Source organism: Lethenteron reissneri, chromosome 33 (genome assembly GCF_015708825.2).
Source record: "Lethenteron reissneri isolate LAM-NWPU_2019-01 chromosome 33, ASM1570882v1, whole genome shotgun sequence".
Lineage (NCBI taxonomy): Eukaryota > Metazoa > Chordata > Hyperoartia > Petromyzontiformes > Petromyzontidae > Lethenteron > Lethenteron reissneri.
In genome coordinates, this window is record NC_083811.1 from 2641736 (window position 1) to 2664793 (window position 23058).

General features: G+C 48.9%; 1 protein-coding gene across 1 annotated transcript in view; it reads left to right on the forward strand.

The window, feature by feature from the left end:
* Nucleotides 1-8233: 8233 nt before the first annotated feature.
* Nucleotides 8234-23058, forward strand: part of CREB3L1 (cAMP responsive element binding protein 3 like 1) — a 58358-nt gene continuing 43533 nt past the window's right edge. Inside the window, exon 1 of the mRNA XM_061564254.1 lies at nt 8234-9368. Coding sequence (XP_061420238.1) covers nt 9276-9368 — 93 coding nt within the window. The 5' untranslated portion in view covers nt 8234-9275. The remainder of the gene's footprint in view (nt 9369-23058) is intronic.

The following is a 23058-nucleotide window of genomic DNA, read 5'->3' on the forward strand; positions in this document are numbered from 1 at the left end:
AAGTTCTACATCGCTTTACGTCTTCATACTTAACATCTTGTCCCCATGATCAAAAATAATATCACTCAACCACAACTGCATCTATGTGTATGATTTGTTCCAATTATTGGCATGAATAGAACATGGATTCATTCATTACAATGCCTGCGTATACAAAAGCCACCACAAAGGAAATGTGGTCTACCAGCTTCTTCTATTGGCTGGGTATAACCAAAAGCTGTAAACAATCTTTTAGCATATACAAACATGCACACACAAGTAATTGTCAGTTTTCCAAAACAGCACCTCCCTTCTAAGTAAAGCTTTCCTCTGTTGAGCGGCATCTGTGTTGCGAGTTGAAGTCACCAATGGGCGAGTGCGCCCATAGAAACCGGCTGAGTTTACTCGCACGTGCCGCCAACTCACGCCGCCACCATATTCATCTCAAACTTTGCGATTCAGAACGTCATTCCTGCCACCTACCCTCGGGGGGAAGTCGAAATGACACAAACCGCAGCGTGCCCAGGACAACTTTCGTAGTCATCGTTTTTCAAATGCGTTTGGCTGACGAAGCCACTTCGTGAAGAATTTGTGACAAGGGCAAGTCGTGTTTTGAGCCTCGTGGCTGTGCCGGTGAGCAGAATCATTGGGTTTTTTTATGTTCTCACCAAATTATATTCTAACCGTGCAGTCTGCTTCATGATATGAGACCTGAGTGTCAGTGTGGAGCTCTTCAGTGAGCAGTGCATCACCCGGGTGTTTAAAAAACGGCTTGCAGAAGGTGATATCACAGAACCATTTCTCTTAAGATTGCTTCAAGCATCCTATTTTTATCCACACGCGAGTTACTGCACTTCGCATGCCATCCTCTGCCTCAATGTTCATTCAGAACTCAAAGCAAGCGGTGAACCACCCTGTCATACATTATTTGTTCATGCTTCCGTGTTGACAATCGTGCACAAGCACAAATACAACTCTTAACAGGTTCGTCAAAAACATTGGCCTTAAAAATAAAAGTATAAGATAGGCAATGTTTTGGGTAGTGGCCCTTAATAGCAAATATAGGCATCTATCGTATTATTAATGGGTGTTTTGCGTTTTTGTTATTTGTACCTTATGTCATATGGCCCGTGAAAATGTCAACGCTTCTGATGTCACAGGTTGCCTCGACACTCGAGGAACCTCTTATTTTAAAAATGTTTTCATCTCTTTCCCCGTTTTGTTTCAAACGTACTATCGACACCATGTCCCGAGTTTTAATAATCCATTCAGTGCCACACGTCCCGAGATTGGCTCGTGTAAAACGTTCTCAACTCAAATCTGTAAATGTCGAGAAAACCCTATCACAAGAATCGGATTCTCGTGGTGTACAGGTGTGATCATGTTTGGCATCAGCCAAACGAATGGGCACCATAGTGTGGCAGTGTGAAACTCCGATGCATGGTATCTACAGACAGACCCTGCAGCAGTAAGCATTGTCCCAATAAGAATATAACCCATGCACAATTGTCTATCTGTGTATCACTGCAGATAGTCGGCCACATTTCCTCAAAATTATCTTGATGGTAACCAAAGACAAGAGGACCGCAATGCAATCTTTCAGGAACTGAAGATTATTTTTGCATAATGCACCCACAGAGACTTTGTGCTTTGTACACGTTTTTGCATATCGTGTAATACGATGTCACGGAACTGATTTCCATTCAACCTTATTGATGCCGTGGTGGTTACACTGCTACAGAAACATGTTCTTTGAGTGGCAGTTTAAGCAATCTTTAAGTGAGCTGAGATGAAATGTATCTAACTTAAGTGCAACACACTAAATTCATACGACGAGGTATATTGTGTAGTTACTGGTAACCGGGCGGAGACCGCCAATTCGCTGCACGTGAGAGCCCAGTTTAATCACCACTCGGTCTATGTGAGTCTGGATCTCCTATACGCGAGTCTGGGTTTCGATGCGAGTCTATGGGTCGGTCTATTAAGTAAATCAATGGGTCTCTGTAAGTCTACGGGATTCAGTTTTTTGTGCAGTCATTCTTTGACCGGACTGAGAGCATTAACTCGCCACACATGGGAGCCCGGTTTAAACAAGCGCGGCTGAGACCCGGATTCTAAGCCGTGATCTCAGCGGCGCCGGCTCTGACCCTTTAACCACCCTCTCACCTCATTATACGTGCCCTGCAAAGGGTATTTGTCTCATGTCAATCAAACTGATTTTCTTATTTAATCATCGGAGCTGCGAAATTCTACAATAAGTGAAAAAAAATCATTAATTATAACGTGCGTGGTTTATTGTTTTCCTTCTGCAGTCACTGGTGACCCGGAGTCACTGTTGATCCATTGCCCTGTAACCATAATGCATGACTGCGTTTGCATTACAACGAATTTGACGTCTGACGTCAAAACAAAGGACTGGTTTGTCTTGCTGTGTGTGTGTGTGTGTGCGCGCGCGCGTGTGTCTTGTGTGCGTCCATGAGTCACCCAACTTGCGTAGGACATCGTCATTGGGGTGCGGTGCAGGGTTGGGCTGTATCGGATATAAGAGCCGCGAATACCTGGTCAGGCTTGCGTGCGCATTAACCGATGTTTACAGTAAATCTCCATGCACGAGCGGAACGGTGTGGAGCAAATGTAAAAAAAAACCTTAACAAAAATGTTTCATTCCATGTCCTTTATTTGAAAACTCAAGTAAGAGTTAATTTAGTTCAGAAGTCTATTCTTAGGTTTTTTCGGTAAAGTCACGTAGGTAAAAAACAATAAAAAGTAAAATAAAATAAAAATCACGACGTTTCGGAGGCAACACAAGCTTCCGTCTTCAGGTGGTACCGTCACAGCCACGACAGCTGTATCAAGTAAATGTGTTGCCTCCGAAACGTCGTGATTTTTATTTTATTTTACTTTTTAATGTTTTTTACCTACGTGACTTTACCGAAAAAACCTAAGAATATGAATCATTGCAGTCACGAAAGCTTCAAATCTAGAATTCAGAAGTCTATTTTTGCAGGGAGACCTGGGTAGGAAAAAATGCATCGCAAAACCGAGGTTCTAGTGCAACAGATTCAATTGCAGAGTTGAACAGGATAACCCAAGTGTACTTACATTGTGAAGTTATAAAATACTGGCCGCAAGTTGAGCCGGGCAATCGTGAGTGCAATCCCCGGACCCCCGGCTGACGTCAGTGGAGAGTCATGTCTCAAACCTTGTCCTGGTGCCGCCCTCTCCCCAATTTCGTCCACACTTGTCTGTTGGAAAGGGGTGTGGGGGGGGAGGTATGGTCAGATAACCTCATGACCGACAATCATTGGGAGGCCTTCGTCCAGCAGCGGAATTGACACGGGGGCCCTACGTTGGTTGATATTTTGTTAAACGATCTTGACGCCAATCGTCATTACAGGAAAAGCGGGTTTAGAGTGCTATGCATTTAAAATGTAGAGTTAAACATAGAAAGTGACTGCATCACCGTCATTAGGCTAGCCGTGTTCGTTCGGTTTGCCACGTTCATTAGGCAAGCATGATCATTAGTCACAATCAACGTTTTTGGGTTTAGATCGCGTTATTTATAAATGTGTCGTAACCCTCCACCACCCGACACGGCCAATCAGCACATAAAGTGTCACGTTGACAAAAGACAAATAGTTCACTGCTTTAGCCCACCTGGTGTGTTGAAGCGTGAAACCACAACATTTACAATTTTTGAGTACGACGTTTCGCTGATAATTGCATCCAGCATCATCGGGCAATTCGCCAGAATGGTGAGGCTCTGCTTTGGCTACCGGTCTTAAATAGAGCATTATCAGGGTGACGTCATCATTAGGTTAGCCATGTTCATGAGGTTAGCATGTTCATTAGACTAGCATGTGCATGAGCTTAGCATTTGCATTAGGGCTAGCATGCACAAAATTCGTGTTCTTTGTTCGTTCAAGTCTTTCTTGTAAAGGATGGAAGTGTTACGCCGTGTGCTGGCCCGGGAGCTCCGTGTGTGGTGCATTGTTTGTGGATTCTCTCAGCAGCGCTGTAGATATTTTACGATAAAAAAAAAACCGAACCACGCTAAACGTCGACGGCCCCGTTGCTGTGTGCAGAATGACTTGTCTAACTGCGCTTGCTATTGGAGCTTTTGATGGATATGTTTTGTTTTAACAGCTTATAACTCATTGAGACGTCGAGTCTATTTTGCAAGGGTGACTGGGTCAAATTTTACCCAAATTGACCGCAAATAAAGTGTAATAGCAACAAAGTATTGTTTTCGAGGTTTGTGCTGTTTAGCTCCCTTGATGTGTCTTCGGGTTGTGCATTGTTTGTTGTGAATATCCCGTGCCTGATGAAGCTTCCAGACGTGGAGTGAAACGTCAGACAATGCTGAACAGAACACGGTACAACCCAAAGACACATCAAGAGAACAACAACGGCCACCATTCCCGACCAAGTTAGAATATTTACTTAGACTGGAGGTGGAGGAATCCAATGAGCTATGCAGCTCTTTTTCACAGATGTCCAGTCGACGTGTGTCCAGTAAAGTCGCGGTGACATCGCAGCTCGTGTACCAGACTAGGTGTACATCGAGGCCACATGGGGTGATGTCTCGACGGCTCGCTGGCCGGAGGTCCCAGGTTAGACCCAGGTGTTATGGGTTCACTGACGACCGAGATGGCTGTCAAATGGAGTGCATTGGAAGCCTGACGTACAAAGCTAACGCAATGGAACAAGTCGACTGCACAATGAGCAAAGCGAAGCTATGTCAAAACCTGGAAAAAATTAACCCGTAAAAACAAAGTTTTTCACTATAAATCCTTTATATGCGTGGCGGCTAGAGTCCTCTCGTCCTCTGGCTTGAGATGGCTGCCACCTATGGGTCAGATGATTGCCTGGCAGCATTAAGCAATTGGTAATTAAATGTAAAAAAAAAATTCCTAAAAAGTGTAAAATTTTGCAAAAAAATGTTCACCAAAATTAATTGTCACGCATAACGAGTCTGTGTGGAAAATGTCAGCTCGATTGGATCACGGGAAGTGGGTTAAAAAACGACCGAAAGATTTGCACGGTCGTAAGCACGCAAGCAAGCAAGCGAACTTAATATAAAGGATTTAAATAAAAAAACGACCGAAAGATTTGCACGGTCGTAAACGCGCAAGCAAGCAAGCGAACTTAATATAAAGTATTTAAGAAGGGCCACTTTAGTTTTCTAGCTGTGGTTGTCTCACCTGATGAAGGTTGCTTGTGTTGCGATCGAAACGTCGTGATTTGTTTTATGTTATTTCTACCTACGTGACTTTACCGAAAGAACCAAAGAGTATGGATGTCTACAGTCACGAAAGCTTCAAATCAAGATTGAAATCAACACACTTTTGAAAATGGGTAAAAATTCACAAATCAAAATGCCTTCGGTGCTCTGTAGAATCAGTGACGTGAACAACAATAACATTTTTGTCGGCCCACTTGTAATACCGGACGCTAGATCCTACCCAATATGGGAATTTATAACCCCCTCTCCAGAACGAGGTGAACTTTGCATATGGGCGTAATTCACTGGAACAATTCCATTGGATCGCATTGCTTTGATGGACGACCTTTTACACAAATAATTAGAGTAGCTGTAAGGTGGCCTTTGAGTAAATGGTGCATGATGTTGAGACTAGGAATGTCATATAAGGATTGGGTGAGCAACCTTTGAATGGCACGTGGTGGGAAAATATGTTATCGTTGTCGTGAAAGAGGTGGTGATGATTGGGGCACCATGTACAGGATGCAGCAAGGTGCTTAACAAGACCGGTATTACAAGTGGCACCCATTAGGAAGACCTCGTTCGAGTTTATTTTGTTGAGCTTGGTGAAAACTCTTGTTGAGACTGGGTTAGTCTCATTGGTGATGACGGGACCGTAAGTGCCGGTGCTTGAATGTGCGGCCTTGACTTTGTCACAACCGTGGGTCGCTCGAGGAAGGAAGCCTTATTGAGGTGCTGTGGCACCATCGGCATTGGCCATGATTACCTCCTCGTAACCTCTTGACCTTGAACTCTCACGCAAAGTACAATCAAGCAAGCATGCCGAAACTCGTGGCCTGTTGTGGCAAGATTATGGATGGGTGTTAACATTCTAGATATTCGCCCAGCTACTGCTAAAGCCTCACCCATCTCGTCGCCAGATGGTAGAGGCAGTTACTGTCAACTTTCACCACGAGACAACACAGGACTGGAGTTATTGGAGTTTCCATTTTCGGACATGAGACTTTAAGGTTGAGCACCACGGCTGGGGCTGTAATGGGACACAGAAAGCGGGACTGCATTCCTAAAATAGATATCGGAAAGTTTAACCATTGCGTTACAAGTGGTCCACAGGAAAGTAAATGAATAATAAGTAAACACGGGGACGTATATAAAATATAAATCAATAATAGACACACGATATACTTCAGGCAATGGCCCTTTAAACATTTAAAGCGATTATCCTAAAACATAATCGTTACGTTGGAAGCCAATGTTCTTGATTCAAGTGGCAGAGTTTTATATATATGTATATATGCAAATGACATGCCCCTTATTAAGCCGAGACCCAATAATGTTATTTTCTCCTCCGCCATTGAGAGGGTACATCCCGAACATAGCGGTGGCACAGTGGTTCTGGGATCCAGTCATCCCGAGTTTGATTCCCGCCCACGGCGAACATTAGTCATGAGTCACAACCAATCTGCTGGTCTTGCAAAACCGCATTGACCACCGTAGTGAAGTATGTTCAAACAACCCCCCCGTGAGACCGAAACTACGTGGGGAGGCCTTCATCAAGCACTGGATTGACAAATGGCTCAATTATTCCTATAATGCATTGACCACCGTGATGAAGTATGGTCAAACAACCCCCGCAAGAGAAACTGTGTGGCAGCCATCATCCAACAGTGGATTGACAAATGGCTGTACAGTCCAGTATTCCAGTCGCAAACTATTCAAACATCGCTCGCCGCTGACGTTTTTTCCGTGTCCGTGGAATCGAACTCGGGCGGCGCGAGGTTCAGTGCCCAGTTTTTTTGCGCGGTTGTTGCTGCTGCCCCGATTTGACCCCAGTTCGGGAACAATCTCTAATTCGCCATCTGCCGCGACGTGTTGCAGAGGTTCACACGGTTTCGATTTTCAGCGGCCGCCCTGGTTAATACTGCGGGTGCATCCATCAAACGTGAAAATCCGCGCGCCGTCTTGCTGCACGGTGTGGACCTTAACAGATCCCTTCGACGGCATTCGCGAGAGTGCGTGCCGGCATCGTGTCAAAAATGTTGCATGCTTGAAAAATTACCCCGCAATTTTACATCAATTGGGATTAAGACATCACCCCCCCCCCCCCCGCTGAGAAAAACCCTGACAAGGACCCTCCTGAAAAGAAAACAAAATATCCCGGGACTCATTGAGGCATGGTGCAAATGTTTACAATCTGAAAAATGACATCGAAAATTACTCGGTCGGAAATGCACACAGCAAGTGTGAAAACGTTGGCAGGACCCTCTTGAAAAAGGGGTCACAGGACTCAGCGCATGAATGTATATTGAACTTCTTTCGCACCGTACGTAGCCAACCGTGCTAATCGGGGCGGTAGGGGGGGGACAACAAACAGTGAGGCTGTTCCTCGGTAGCCCAAGCTACCGGATTAAGCTAGTGCGGAGCCTGTAGCATATATCATAAAGGGGTCCTAAATAAAAAAATAAACACATGAACATTAAAACACAAAAAACTTTTTACTTGCATAGTAAAGTAATTGTATTTTTTTGCATTTGCTATACAGCCAGATAATACGACAAATCGCTCACCTTAAACACCCAGTCGTTCATAAAAGTTGAAGGCGGTATAGTACTATAGTAATAGAGCAAGTGCAGAATCACTGAACCGGAATGGATAGCTTGAAAGCGTTTCGCGTGGGGCCCTTGAAAGCGCGGGGCCCACGGCTACATGTGTAGCTACTTGTGCTACTCGGATAATCCGGCACTGTCAAGCATCCACTCAAACAAAATTTTTTTAGCAACAGCAGCGCCGCCCGTTTAAAGGCTCGGTGACGCGCTACCGGCAGAGACTCCATTGGCTGCGCTAAGCGACGTGGCTTATCCAGAGGCGAGCGCCTGGCTGAGCTCACACACCTCCCACAACACCCATCCACTACCAGCATCCTCTTTCCCACCCAGCATTCCTCCTCCCACTTACTCACGAGTCACGACTGTCGCCGCCACTGATCCTCCCTCCTCCTTACACTGCCACCATCCTCCTCGGCGTTGTCGTTGGCGAGGCAGGCGCTTGGGTTTGTTTGACGCCAAGTAAATAAATGCTCGGCAAGCAATAGAAAGTGTACACAAGACGCAGATGACGCTGTCTCTGCCATCATCATCATCCCGACCACGAATAAACAAGTACAAGCCATCAATCTCGACCACCACGATCAATAACCACGAATTATCGCGAAGATTACTAACCACCAGTCATCACTACCACTAACCACCAGGAACCACCACTAACCAATCATCACCATTAACCACCAATACTTATCAGCACTAACCAGCAATCATTACTACTAACCACCAGTCACATTAACCACCAATCACATTAACCAACACTAATCATCAGCACTAACCAGAAATCGTCACCACTAACCGCCAATCATTACCACCAATTAGCAGTACTAACCAATCATTACTACTCGCCACCAATAATCATCAACACTAACCAGCAACCATTACCACTAACCACCAATCATTACCACTAACCACCAATAACTATCAGAACTTACCACCAATCATCAGCACTGACCACCAATAACCATCAGCACTGACCACCAATAACCATCAGCACTGACCACCAATCATCAGAAATGACCACCAATCATCAGCAATGACCACCAATAACCATCAGCACTGACCACCAATCATCAGAAATGACCACCAATCATCAGCACTGACCACCAATCATCAGCAATGACCAGCAATCATAACCACCACTGACCACCACCAATCACCACCACCGCCACCACCACCACCACCGACCACCCCCTGGTTAAAGTCCTCCCGGCTGGCCGCCCCTCGTGTCGTCAGCGCACAGGAAGGAGGAGGAGGAGGGGCGCTACAAGACGCGCCTCGCACTGCCCAGCAACGGCATCTGCGGCGTGAGCGCGCGGGCGGAGCCGAGACTGCAAGCGTGCAGCAAGCAGCAGCAGCATCAGCTGACTGTCAGGGCTTAAACAAACGAGTGGCCCCCTCGCCTCGTCCAAACGAATCGTCGTCTCTCCGCTGCTTCGTCTCCCCCGCGCGTGAAGGAAGCCGGCACGGCCATGGAGCTTATGGACGTCGGCGGGACCGATCGCATGCTCTGGGAGCCCAGCATCGCCGACTTTGGGGATGACGCCGACTTCATGGGGAGCGTCGTAAGTGGTTTTTGTTTTGCTCTTCCGCCTCCTCGCTTCATTCACTCGCGTTGTCCTTAAGCGTCGGTGGTGGTGGTGACTTTTTGTTGTGTGGACCGCACTGAGTTGGTTGAACCTTGCACCTTACGCCGTGTTACTGGTGGTGGTGGATGATGATTGATGATGGTGATCGACGTGATCTGTCAGGCATGAATGATCGACTCTCGTGGGTGATATCGTCGGGAGGCGAAAGCGAAGCTGGCTTGAACCTCGTTTGTCTTTTTTATTTTCACGGATGGGAGGCTGTCTGGGAATGCAACCGGGTGCAACCACGAGATTGTCAGTCAATAAATGACTGGAGGGCAATGGATTGTTGAATCTATCTGTGCGGAGCTTTGAGTGTCACTACTCCCCTCCCGTATACGGGGGGGGGGGTGGTTTTTTCCGACTTCTCCGGCTTTTGTCTTTAAACAAAACGAAACCAAACACCTCCTGTACTCGTGAGTCTTCACGCCAAAACATCTGCGCGAGTGTTGTGGAGCAAAGTGAAGACGCTCCCGACACAAACGGAGTCTCGATATTCAGCGAGACCCCCCCCCCCTCCGGCTAAAGGGGCAAAGACAATGATCCCCCCGTATAGCCTTAACAGACTGTAGGGGCAAGTGCTGTTAGCGAGCACCTATAAAGGCCGGCACGGCACACGAGGGAGTGGGTGGCCAACACCACGCCCGGCCGCCTTTGTCTCCCTAGTAGCGATGTTTACACATCGCACCAGGGTACTCATTTAAGGCTGAGTCGGTCTAGGGGAGGCCCAGGACCAGTTCAGATAGTCGTCACTTGTGTTGGCCGTGAGCGGGAATCGAACCTGGGTCGCCAGGTTCGTAGCGTAGAGCAGCGCTAACCACTACACTACCGCTCCCCATGAAGGGGCACACACACAGACACACACACGCACAGACACACACAGACACACACACGCTCGACTTGATGGGTGGTGGTGGTGGGTGGTAGAATGCAATGAAGGAAATGGCTCCGGCGTCGTGCTGGAATGTGTGCGTCTCGTATAAGGAAAAATACCAAAAAAATGGGGCGGCTGTGTCGATGGAATGCAAATTACCGTGATGCCATTTGGGAGGCAACAATGTTCAAGTCCATCCTGTCTCGAGAGCGACTCCCCGTGTGCCCGTGCGTGTGTGTCCGCGTGTGTGTCCGTGCGTGTGCCCGTATGTGTGTCCGTGCGTGTGTCCGTGTGTGTCCGTGCGTGTGTGTCCGCGTGTGTGCCCGTGCGTGTGTGTCCGCGTGTGTGCCCGTGCGTGTGTGTCCGTGCGTGTGTCCGCGCGTGTGTGTCCGCGTGTGGGCCCGTGCGTGGTGGAGGAATGTGGAATGCGGGCGCGGTTGCGTTTTATACAAAAAATTAAAATGCTTCAATCCATCAATTAAAACTCGCACAGAGAGTCTCGTATAGAACAATAAAGAGCATTTGGTATTTCATTGTTGCGTTTGATGCGTTGTAAATGTCGTGCTTTTACTCTACAACACACAGATGTTGCCGTACTCAAATTTGGCACGTTTTGTTTACGTGACAAACCTGACTTAAATGGCTGCGTCGGGTGGTGGCGGGTTTCACGACACATTTACATTTACGTGATATAACCCCAACCCCCCCCCCCCCTCTCGACAATAGATAACGGCGTTTCGTTGGCAGAGGCGCACACGAACAGATACTGTAATGACACAACATCCCACATCACGTCCTCATCAACACGACCCTAATTAGGCGACTTTTAAGAATAAGGTTCATTGCCTAAAACGTTGCCTGTTACCGTGTGTACGGTATATGTCTGCGCTTCGGGGCGGTGTTATTTTCAAACGTTGTTGAGTTTTGTTTTGTTTGTTTGTTAAAGTCGAACTTGAGAATCAATTTTAACAGCCGTATGGATTGCGAACATCTGCAGCGATTCCTCGCAAATGGAATAACAAAGGGAATGCGTGTTCACGTCATGTTGTCTGTGTGTTCAACGCATGTTGTCTGTGTGTTCACGTCATGTTGTCTGTGTGTTCACGGCATTGTTGTCTGTGTGTTCACGGCATTGTTGTCTGTGTGTTCACGTCATGTTGTTTGCGTGCCTCTCGACAGCTCATTGTACTCCAGGGTGGCCCAGATGTCTTGTGACACCCCCATTTAATTATCTGAATTATTTTGTTGTTAATTTATTTAAAACGGAAATGAATATTGCAAATGGAACAAATGTTAGGGGTAAATTAATTGGGGGGGGGGGGTCACAAGACATCTGGACCACCCTCTAGATGTAACGGCCCTTTGTTTAATCAGCTGCTGGATGAGGGCCTCCCATCAACATCACGTGACTTTATTTGACCATACTTCACCACGCCGTGCAGCGCGTACGGTGGGGGGTTAATTTATGTTTTATGTTCAGCAGAAATGACTCCCAATGCAATCTTGCCCAGTGGCACATCGGGGTTAACGCGTCAAGAGTAGTACTTACCAACAACAAAACGTTTCAAGCTTAAAGCGTGCCCTTTTTGGGATCGATTCATCCTGTAATACCACTAGCGGATATGTAGATAAAATAAGTATCGCTTTGTAGACAGTCGAAGGTGAACGTGGTAAGAATGGACTGGCCGCTGCCAGAGGAATGTGGAATTTACACCGCTGGCTCGGGGAGATGAGCGTTGCAGCCAGATTTGAGAAGGAAACCACTTTTACCTTTTTGTGTGTCTCATTAAAACAGATCGCGACGGCTTGGGGAAGGAAGGAAAGAGGGCGTCACGTTTATTCATGGCTGATGATGATGATTTAATCGGGGCTGCGGATGAATCGCGAACAGTGCCAGCACACGCTGTTTTTTTAATATCTCGTGGGCAGCAATGGATGTAAATGCTGGTTGTTGTAATGTCCCGATGGTCACCGGTTGGGACTGAGACGGTAGGGATAGCGGTGCTCACACTTAGTTCTGATTAACTCATTGGGCGATGTGTAGCACAATAACGATGATCGCAATTTACATTACGGTGAGATTTGTGTTTAACACAAAACACAAATTTAGCAAGGACAAATGACAGCAATTATTATGAAATCTAATGTACTCTACATCGAATGCAATGAAACGTAGCATAACAGTGAAAAGCAAAACGAGATGCAAAATATATATTGAACGAATATTTTAATTAAATAAATGCAATGGAAAGTGGAGCATGAGTATTCAACAACAAAAACGCCAAAATAAACACAGACGCATTTTTGTTGTATAAATGACCTCCCCCCCCACTGCCCCCCCCACCCGATCCCCACCACCGTCATGGGTCCGGACAAATCGGGCTGAGAGCCACGCGCACCGGACTCAGAATGAGTTGTACGCCGATTATGGTCATGGCGACGACGGTTGCAGATAAGGGGTCCTCTGTGCATTTGCATGAACGTGTCCTGCACGTGTCCTGCACGTGTGTGTGTGGTTTTATGATGAAAGAGGAGGCTTGGTGCGTCCCCCTCGGCTGGGTCGTGGGTTGGAGCGTCCGTACATGTTGGCACACGCGCGGTGTGCATACGCACGTGTGCGAGGCGGCGATTGGTTACCAAATCAGTACGGCACGTCTCGGAAGCTAAGCATGTTTGAGCCTGGTTAGCCCGTGAATGGGAGATTGCTTGGGAATACCAAGGTGGTGTAAGCTTGGGCTGTGGAGTGGCCAAGAGATGCCAGAACAGCAATGCATTCTGGAATATATTTAAACTGAATTACTTTTAAACTATATTTGTATTTTTTATTTTTGCCAGGTAAGGCCCACTGAGCTATATAGCTCTTTTGCAGAAACGACTTGGCTATCGAAAAATTATATCTCCACGAATTTATCATCATGTGTAAATGTAGAGCACTGAACACTCTAAGCGCGTGATGTTGATTCTAAATGTGGAGGGGAAAAACGGGAAGACCCGGAGAAAAATCCACGCGACCATGAGGAGAACATGCATATTCCAAATATACAAGCGTCAGGTTCGGGTTTCCATCCCACGACCTCCTGCATACCAGGCGAGAGAGTTAACATCTCCCCACTGCGGCGCCTCGATCTGTATGGAGTTTCAAAGCCCCCTCGAGAGCGTGGCTTTTCTCCTATCAGAAAGTTTTGAGGAATATTTATTTTCATTTAAGTACCGTTTTAATTTTGGTTTAACTTAACAGAACAGTAATTCCATCTGTTTAGCCAGGAACGTTTAACATGTGGGCTTTTGCGACCAACGTTTTGATTCGTAATTGATTTCTGGGATACAAACGTGAGGCCACTTAATGGTTATTAAACATAATCCTGCTGGTGAAACTAAAGAAACTATAAAAGAGAATTGCGTTTCTCAAAGTTTCAGGCCCATATCTCCTGTATAATGATATATACATGGTTATCTACGTGAGTGGTGACCGGGCATTGTTCCGACACCTCCCCTAGGTCGACTCAACCTCAAATGAGTACCTGGTGCGGTGTGTAAACATCGCCACTGGGGAGACAAAAGGGGCCACCCACGCCCTTCATGTGCTCTGCCATCCTTAATAGGTGCTCGCAAACAGCACTTGCACCAAAAGTCTGTTTAGGCTATAGGGGGATCTTTGTCTTGTTGTGTATGTGGTGGCCTGGCATTGTGCCAGCAACGCCTCACCAAATCCAGATTGACACCACCACCCCCTCGTGTGCAGTGGTGATGTGACCCTCTTATAGACAGACACTCGCTTAGCAGCACTTTCCCCAACAGTCTGCAGGAGCTATGTGGGTGATCTTTATCTTTGTCCGAGTCTTGTTTGGTTAAGGAGTTCAGTCAGGGTAGCACAATGTTTAAGTGTAAAGTGTGTTGCATGAGAAAGGCCACGTGTTTGCCACAAACATCTGGATGCCATATGCGCCGCCGTCGCGCCAGTCTTTGTGTTATTTATGGTATTTGTGTATACAGCCGTTTGTGTTGTTTACGTGTGTAGCCGCACTGTGTGTGTGTGTTTGTGTACAAAGGCGGCCGGGCGTGGTGCTGGCCAACCTCCCCCCTCGTGTGCCGTTCGGACCTTAATAGGTGCTCGCTAACAGCACTGTAGCCAACAGGCTGTTGAGGCTGGACGGAGGAGTAGGGGGGGAGCTTTGTCTATGTCTGCATACACACACACACACGCTCGCTCGCGTGTGTGTGTGTGCATGCGTTTTCATCGTCTGTGTACGCGTGTGGGAGTTGCGCGCGCGCGCGTAAACCCGCAACGCTTGACATTTGTTCGTATCGACATGAGTGACGAACGGGACCGGTTGACCGGTTGACCGGTTGACCTCTGCTGCACTCCATCGCCCAACGAAACGGAACGTGACCTTTGGGAAACACGCAAAGCTTTCGCCGGAGCCACCGTGCCCGAACGGGATCGTAAATGATTTTGTCGCCGGCGACTCGAGCCTTGTCGATGACGACGACTGCTCGCGGAATCTTCGTCAAAGTCTTTCGATTCGTTAGCGTCGTCATCGATGCATGATTTAAATATTAAAAAAATCGATGACGACGTCAACACCTGCAGCAAGGGTTGGATGCCGCTCCTGTTCGATCCGTGGTGTGCTGGCGGCTCTGGCCGCACCAGAACGAGCTCAGCCACACACGAACTGGATGGTGAACGAATTGCAACCCCATAGCAACCAGCGATTTCAAAGATCGTCCGTGCATTTGCACGTGGCGTCTGCTGACCGCAATGCTCAACCTTTTTTTTGGGAAGAATTATTAATCCAACGCTGTGGTGTATATTTTTTTCTCAGACTAATTTAGTTTTACAGCTCAACAGATTTAGTCAACTCCCCGATGACTCACGCGTTTGCATTTTAATGACTAAGTACATGTCCTAAAATTGTTAATAATGATGATGTATAGCCTATTGTCAATCCACTGCTGGATGAGGGCCTCGCCATGCTGTGTAGGTCATGGGAGGGTTTGTTTGAGCATACTTCACCACTCCGGTTGATGTGGGATGGTGGGGGTAAGGCGGGTGCAAAACCAATTAAGATAATGGCCATGTATTAAAGTCAGATATTAGTGCACCAACCCCCACCGCACAAGGCGCACAATGTATAGATACTTTTTTCTCACGAACAAGGGAGCGTAAAAGCTGTATTTCTTGGCGGACGGGTTCGCATTGTGGATTTATAATATCAACGTGCGCGTACACCGATTCGTAGCCCTGGAGTTTTTCAAATCGAACTTCGCTGCCCGCTCGCAGACCCCTTCTCCTCAAGCCCCAGCAAAGTCGCATCCAAGGGAGGTTTTACGCGTTCACGACCTGGGGTCAACGTGCAATTGACCCCACCATTGTTCGCTGAAGTTACGATGCTCCCCCCCCCCTCATTACATTGCAGATTGCTAATTAATTGCGGGTGACACATTCACATTGGTAATTGGCCGCAGGTCTGGTATTTTACGCAACGGCATTTTACTTTCGGCCCAGGAGCCTGCTGTGGAGCAGGATGAACTTCAACGCTCTAATCGTTGAAGTATTAAACGTGGAGGAGTGACCATTTAGCCCACGCTCGCACGTCACACGATTCGGTTTTCAGCCGTGCCGGCAACGGGACCGTGATGGCCGTGAAGGCCGAGGCACGTCTGCCAGACTCTGCCTCCCCCCCCCTCCCACCGCGTGGGATCCGGGACAGTCCAGGGGGACGTCTCGACATGTCACGCTGCTCGAGTCCATTTTGGTAGCAAATAGCGGGTCGTTTTTGTCGCAGGGTTGAGTCTAGGGGCCTTATCGGTTCTTTTTTTTTTGCCGTGATCGTTGGCACGGCCGCCGTAAAGGCCGGGCGGGACCTTTGCGCTGATTTTTTGTTGTTGTTGCGCCGTGCGTGAGAGTCCTTCTTTTTATTAGTGCCTCGTTCGGGAGCGTGGATCCCACGCGCGTTGCCGGCACGTGTCGGCGTGAAAGTTCACTCGAGCAAAAGTTCGCGAATTACCAAGGCTGCACCCCTACCCCCTCTCCCCCAATTAATGGCGTGGTGGTGAGACAGTGCAGAGTCCGTAACATTTGTTTCGATTTGGATAAACGTCAACGGTGTTGGGTGCTTTGTCGTTACGCCTCTTGGTTTTGCACTTTATGTTTGGATGTTAGAAAATTGAGCATCTTGTTCTCATGGCGGTCATTTAACTAACAATGCAAATAGTACACGGAAACCTGCATTGGATTCCTGGCAATTGCCTCGCATTCGTTGAGTGATATGCTCACTCTCCTTGGTTTGCCTCCCACCTTCAACACGCACTGAGCAGCACAGACTGTGGTTACTATCCCCATGGCTGACGAGGCACGTGGGGGCCTTCATCCAGTAGTGTATCGTCCAAGAGATGGAATTGACGATGATATTCACAGGAAAGCCTCGCTGGAAAGCCTCGCTGAGGCAGGAGGGTGGTCCTGCACTGGGATATTTATCCATAAATCCTGTTAGGGAGAGTTTACCTTTGTGTGTGGAGGGAAAGTAGAGAAGCCAGATAAAATTCGCTACAAGCCAAGTTTTAATATGTTTACCCAAGTGAGACCTCCATATAGACCAGGGAGAGTCTGGTGTGTAAGAGTGACCTGGGTCTGAAAAAGTGACCACATCGGGGTGACACACACACACCACTGCTGCCATCCCTTGTCCATACCTTGCAACCCCACACCTACAATACCCGGCAAGCCCCTTTGGTCCAAGTAAAAACAAGGCACGATGGTGCTTAGCTCCTGAGATCCAACGGGGACGGGGCGCATTTAATGGTGATTTGGTCGCAGGCAGATGCGTTTAATGCGAATGGGGAAGTTTGATTAAGTAGAGGAGTTACGGAATGTATTTCACCGGCTGAGAACCCATCGAGCATACAAAACCCACAAACCTCGTACCATACGCATTTACTACTTCGCCTAACCTATGGGACACGGGCTCGCTGCCAGATTTACCAATGCCTTGGCTACGATCACTTCCGGTGCGAGGTGAAAGACAGCACCCGATCACCGTTTGCCCCTTGCACTCCCATATTGTGCATCTCTCTCTCTCCTCTCTCTCGTCTCTTCTTCCACCGCAGCTCCCTTCTCCCTCCCTCCACCCCCCAACCCCCCAACACTCTTTTCCGTTGGAGCCAGCGTCCTCGGCCCCCCTCTCCCCACCCTCCTTTCCTCTGCCGACAAACCACACACAGCCCCACACTCTTTGTGTTTATATAGAGAGTGAGAGAGACTCTGAGTTTCTATTGGGCGGGCGTATTCCTCCTGATGTAACTCCCTCGCAACATTGGACTCGCGGCTTTCCCCCCCCCACCACCACCACCATTCCGTCTGGCATGAGAATGGTCACAGATGCTGCTCAGAATGGGAGTTTCGCGTACATTGGAAACCGTTGCCTTCCACAGCCAGAGACCACATGTGGCCCGTTTTTTTCCCCCGGAGCATTCATAGTTCCTTGTGCTCTCTTAAAAAGAAAAAAATTACAGTATTTTATTTTTCTTCTTGGTTCTTTCGGTAAAGTCACGTAGAAGGGAAATAATAAAATAATCCACCGCAGCTCCATTTTATTATGTTTTATTTTTTATTGTTATTATTTTATTATTTCCCTTCTACGTGACTTTACCAAAAGAACCAAGAAGATGAATCCCTGCAGTCACGAAAGCTTTAAATCGAAATTTATTTTATTTTTGTTATCATATTATTATTATTTTACAACAACAAAAAAGCATTCCCACTTTATCGGAGTGTAACGCAAAATTGCCATTTTGCTTTGAGCTGGGATCTACCACATCTTGTTAAAAGCCAGAACGCTTTCACGCTGGAAAACCGGCACGCAGACTTTACACTAAATAATAGAGCACGGTACTAAAGTTAAAAAAACGATCGTTGTCAATACTGTGCGCTGTATTGGGACGGACGAAGGGATCTATGACAGCGGCCTGATCCCCCCCCTCGCCACCACCACCAAGTGCCTACAGCGTTGTAGTTTGCAACAGGGTCGTATTGTATATACGTTTGTAGAATGTTGCACACACGTGGTTTGCTTGTCAAGTTGACGGTGGAGGAGATTGGGGGGGGGGGAAGGCCGAGGGGCCGGGGGGGCCGGGACAGATGATGAGGAACGCCTGGGCCATGGATGCCCTGGAGAGGAGAGACCGCAGGCCTGGAGATCAATGGAGAAGCGTATGACAATCGACTTGTCACCCTCACCGCCCCCCCCCCAGCCAATCGATGAGTTGTCACAATAAAATCGAGAAGCGATTATTACTTCGTGTCTTGTTATTCTTACCATTGTGGTGAACCTAGCCTGGGTCACATGGGCCTATTACAAACGTCGAATATGAATCCCCTCCATGTACAAATCCCCTAAAAGTAGTTTTTTTTCTTCCTAGATGTGAAAATCTCACGTCATTTGCGTAAAATTTTCATGAATCGTAAACAGACGCTCGCGCAACGCGATGCACGCATCGTGCGATTTAAAAATCGATTCTGATCAATTAATTGAAGCTTCATTGCACCCATAGAAGATAGGAAGGCACAGAAAGATGCTAGCGACCGATTGTTCCAGGCAATGCCTGAACAACTTTACATATAGCTCTCTATTTAATCACCGTTTTGTGAGCACAGGCCCAAAGGTCCAACACACAGAGTGGCCAGAAACAAAACTGTTACAAATTGTAATGGATAAAAGTGAGCACCTCCTTGTATCTCCACTATCTCGCAGGCGCAAAGCTAAAACATCGCGATTCATCGCTGCGTGGGCATTGGGCATCGTCTCTGGCCGAGCGAGGTGGTGGAGAGGGAACACAGACGGGGCCCTGCACACCCGTTGACAGATGCAGACTGTGTGCGAGTCCGACAGATACAGGGGGGGAGTTGTGTGTGTGTGTGAGTCTGGGCGTGGGAGCAAAACGAGCGGGGACTGTGGTTCGGCCTGCGCATGCAATGCGGAGCTATTTGAGGGCAGAATTTTCCAGACAGGAATGCAGCGGCAGTCTGAGCAAATTCTGAGGCAGGGAACGCGCGCACACACGTGCCCATTGAGTGCGAAGCCTGCGCACGTTCGAATACAAGTCCCCCTCAGTGTGGGCCGCACTGTGAGTGTGTAGCTGTTTGTGGGTGGTGAGCGGGAGGGTCGCAGTTAGCGCGCCGAGTGCGATTCCTCGCTCGCGGCCAACATCGGCGACGATCATCTGAACCGGTCCTGGGCCCTTCCCTAGGCCGACTCGGCCTGAAATGAGTACCTGGTGCGGTGTGTAAACATTTCCAAGACGGAGTCAAAGGCGGCCGGGCGTGGTGCTGGCCACCCACCCAAGTCCTGTGCCGTGGCTGGCCTTCATAGCTGTTCGCTAACAGCACTTTCCCCAACGATCTGTTAAAGGCTACACCGGGGGTGGATCTTGGTGTTTGTTAGCGCGTGTGCACGCGATGTGTCGTGCACACGGAGTAAGTTGCGCGAGTCCACGTGGTCCCGTCGCCGCACGTGTGCGTCCTTTGAAGAAACGCAGAGCCGTCCACCCCTCCTCCGCTTGGCTACTCGACATGACCCCCACACCCCCGGCTCAGGAACACGAGTCCTCATTGGTCCCCCCCCCCAAAAACGCAGCCTTCCACCACCACCACAGTGAAATCGTCTTCACGTGCGGTGTTGGTGGGTTGGGGGGGGGAGCTGGCTGCCTCGCATGTGGGGAACCACGCGTGGCCACTCAATGCGCTCTCAGTGAGCACAAGTTCCCCCGCGCCACGCCACCGTTCGTACCAACTCGAGCTTGTCGCCTTGCACCCCGCGCTGTGGGCGCGATGCCCCCCCCCCCCCCCCCCGTGATGAACGCCGTTCAAGGAACGGTGTTGGGGAACCCGGCCACATCCATCTCTCGCCTCATGTTGTTTGTTTATCGCGACACTTCGTCCGCATCGAATTTTAGGAATATAGGGCACAATCATGAGAACATGGGATTGGGCGTAACTTTCGCTCTTTTCGCCGACGATCCCCACTCGCAAGCCCAGCCGAGCGGCGTTCCAGAAAGAAGAAAAAAAACACACGGAGCGAGGAATGAAGCCCTCGAAATAATCTCGAATGTCTCTCGCGGCCAGTTGATGGACACTCGTTGGCGTTCGCGAGTTCCCATCTGGGCAGTGCCGAGGACGCTCGCTGCTATTGTCGCTGGCCCATGCAGCACAGTCGACTTGCTGCCAACCAGAACTGGGGGAAGGCGGTGGGCTCCGGGCCAAGGTGGGGGGGGGGGGGCGGTCGAGTAGACAAAAAGCCAAAATCGCTTCGGCCGATGGAACGAGTCGATCTGTACAATTTCGCCGCTGAGCTTTCCAGCAAACGTCACGTCGCCACCACTGCCCCCCCCCCCCACCTCCTCCCCCGCGTGTCGTTCGTTCAAGGAAGCCGATCTCTCCCGTCCGTACTGACAAAGCTGCCGCTGTGTGCCCCGGCCGGCCGCGTGGAGTTGCCCTCGCGGAGGACAGCGGCCGCCTTTGTGTTGCTGACCATGAGCCCGTGGAGATCATGTATTACTTTGGATTTTTATCGTGACTCGGATCTCATTGGGCTCTGCTCTCTCTCTCCCCTGGGTTACATAGAGAGCATCGAATGAGTTCGGTTTATGTAAGAGGTGGCCGGGGAGTTTCCGATGGGGGGGGGGGGGGGGGGCTGCGATGGGGGGGGGGGCAGAGGCACTGAGGCAGTACCGTTGAGAAACCTCGGTTCGAATCCAGGTTTCGGTCGTCTGTGATTGAACCGAGTGTTCAAGTGCAGCGAGTTGATGGTTTCGGCCCCCCCCCCCCCCCCCCCCGGTCACCAGTGACTGCACAAAAACTCCCCGCATCGGATTGTTGGGTTTTTGTCACCGACAAGCACCTGGCTGCATTTCTCTGCAGCGTCCGGGACACGAGGCAACGGTTCGCTCGGTAGTTTTGCGACAACAGCCTCTAGATTTGAAGTTTTCGTGACTGCAAGGATTCATACTCTTAGTTTTTTCGGTAAAGTCACGTGACTTTACCGAAAGAACTAAGAGTATGACAACAGCCTCCTTAACACGTGAAGAGCCGGTGGCGGAATTGGACGCTATAGAATAACGACGTTCTTTGGAATGCTTAAAGATCATGAGCAAGCACGATATCTCCGTTCATGCCTTCTCCGCTGCCACAGCTGAGAGCCACGGTCCATTTCACACACCTGACCCTCCCCCCAGCCCCCCCTTCTCCGTCCGTCCGCACCCCTACTCGGGTTGGTTTCGCTCTGGAATGTCAGTCCGCACGTGGCAACAGCAGCAGCTGTGGTTTGGAAGCAGCTGGGGATTGTGGGAGGGTGGCGGAAGCTATTTCATCCAATGGGAAGTGCGGAGAGGGCGGTTGAGCAGAGGCGATAGGTTCACTTGGGGCTTTTGGATAAGAAAAAAATAGTGGCTGGGATTGGGGTGCCGGGCGAGGGGGCGTGTGGGAGGTTGTTTGTTTTATGGAAGAACTAATGAAATGACAATTGCTGTGCCAACCTAGCAAAGCAATTCCTTGTCAAGAAGGTGAACAAGTGGATGGCACCCTCTCACCAGCCCCTTCCCACTCGCCCCCCACCACCAACTCTGCCGAGTTCTCTCATCGGTCCCTCGGACAGGCAGTGGGATCGTGAGTAATGAGTGACGTTTAAAAGACGCCGCTGGGTTTCCCCCAATTCTTGCCCTGGAATTGCCCATCGTCTGCTGAACAAAGAGCGTTCATCAGGCGCGGTGCTGATCGCCCATAGATCGCCCCCAAACAAACAACTCGATCCACCCATTGTGGTATTTTGAAGCTGGTGAAAGTGGTGCCTGTAGCCGCCGTCGAACCGAGTTCATCCCCCCACGGCCAAGCGTTTGCAACCTAAAGCTTGACGTTTATTCATTCTAGATTTGAAGCTTTTGTGACTGCAAGGATTCATACGCTTAGTTTTTTCGGTACAGTCACGTAGGTAATAAAAATGAAATGAAAATTAATTTTATTTTTTATTAATTTTAATTTCATTTTTTTACCTACGTGACTTGACGTTTATGTTTCATTCTCGGTGGAAATTGATTGCGAGCGTGCGTGATGGGGGGTGGGGGGGGCACAATGCTTCACGCAACTGAATTTGAATCGTGGACAGCGGCTCACATTAGCGGCAAGTGGTGTTTGAAGCAGTCCTGGGCTTCCCTCCTCGGTCGGCTCAGCCTTAAATAAGTACCAAGTGTGCAGTGTGTCATCGTCAGACAAAGGCGGCCGGGCGTGATGCTGGCCAATGCCACCACCCCTCTTGCACCATTTGGGCCGTCCATAAATGACGTCATGCACCTAGGGGGGGGGGTCAGACATTTGTGACGATGTGTGACGAGGGGGGGGGGGGGGTGAGAAATGTGACGTCACATCAAAATGCGCAACTTTAAATAAATATAGACAACGCGTTCTACTTAATTAAATAGACTTTTTAATAAATGTTTTTCCTACAACATCACACATTAAATACGCACTACAATGAAAACGATTTGAAGCATGTTTAATTTTTTGGGGGGAGGGGGGGGGGCAGAGCTTTGTGACGTCATATTTGAGGGGGGGGGGTCTGACTTTTTGTGACGAGGGGGGGTGGTCAAAAATTGCCCAAAATCGCGTGACGTCATTTATGAACTGCCCCATGCCAGCCTGAATCGACGTTCACTCACGACGCTTCCCTGTTGACGTCCAACCTTGGGCCAACGTTGGCATGTAGT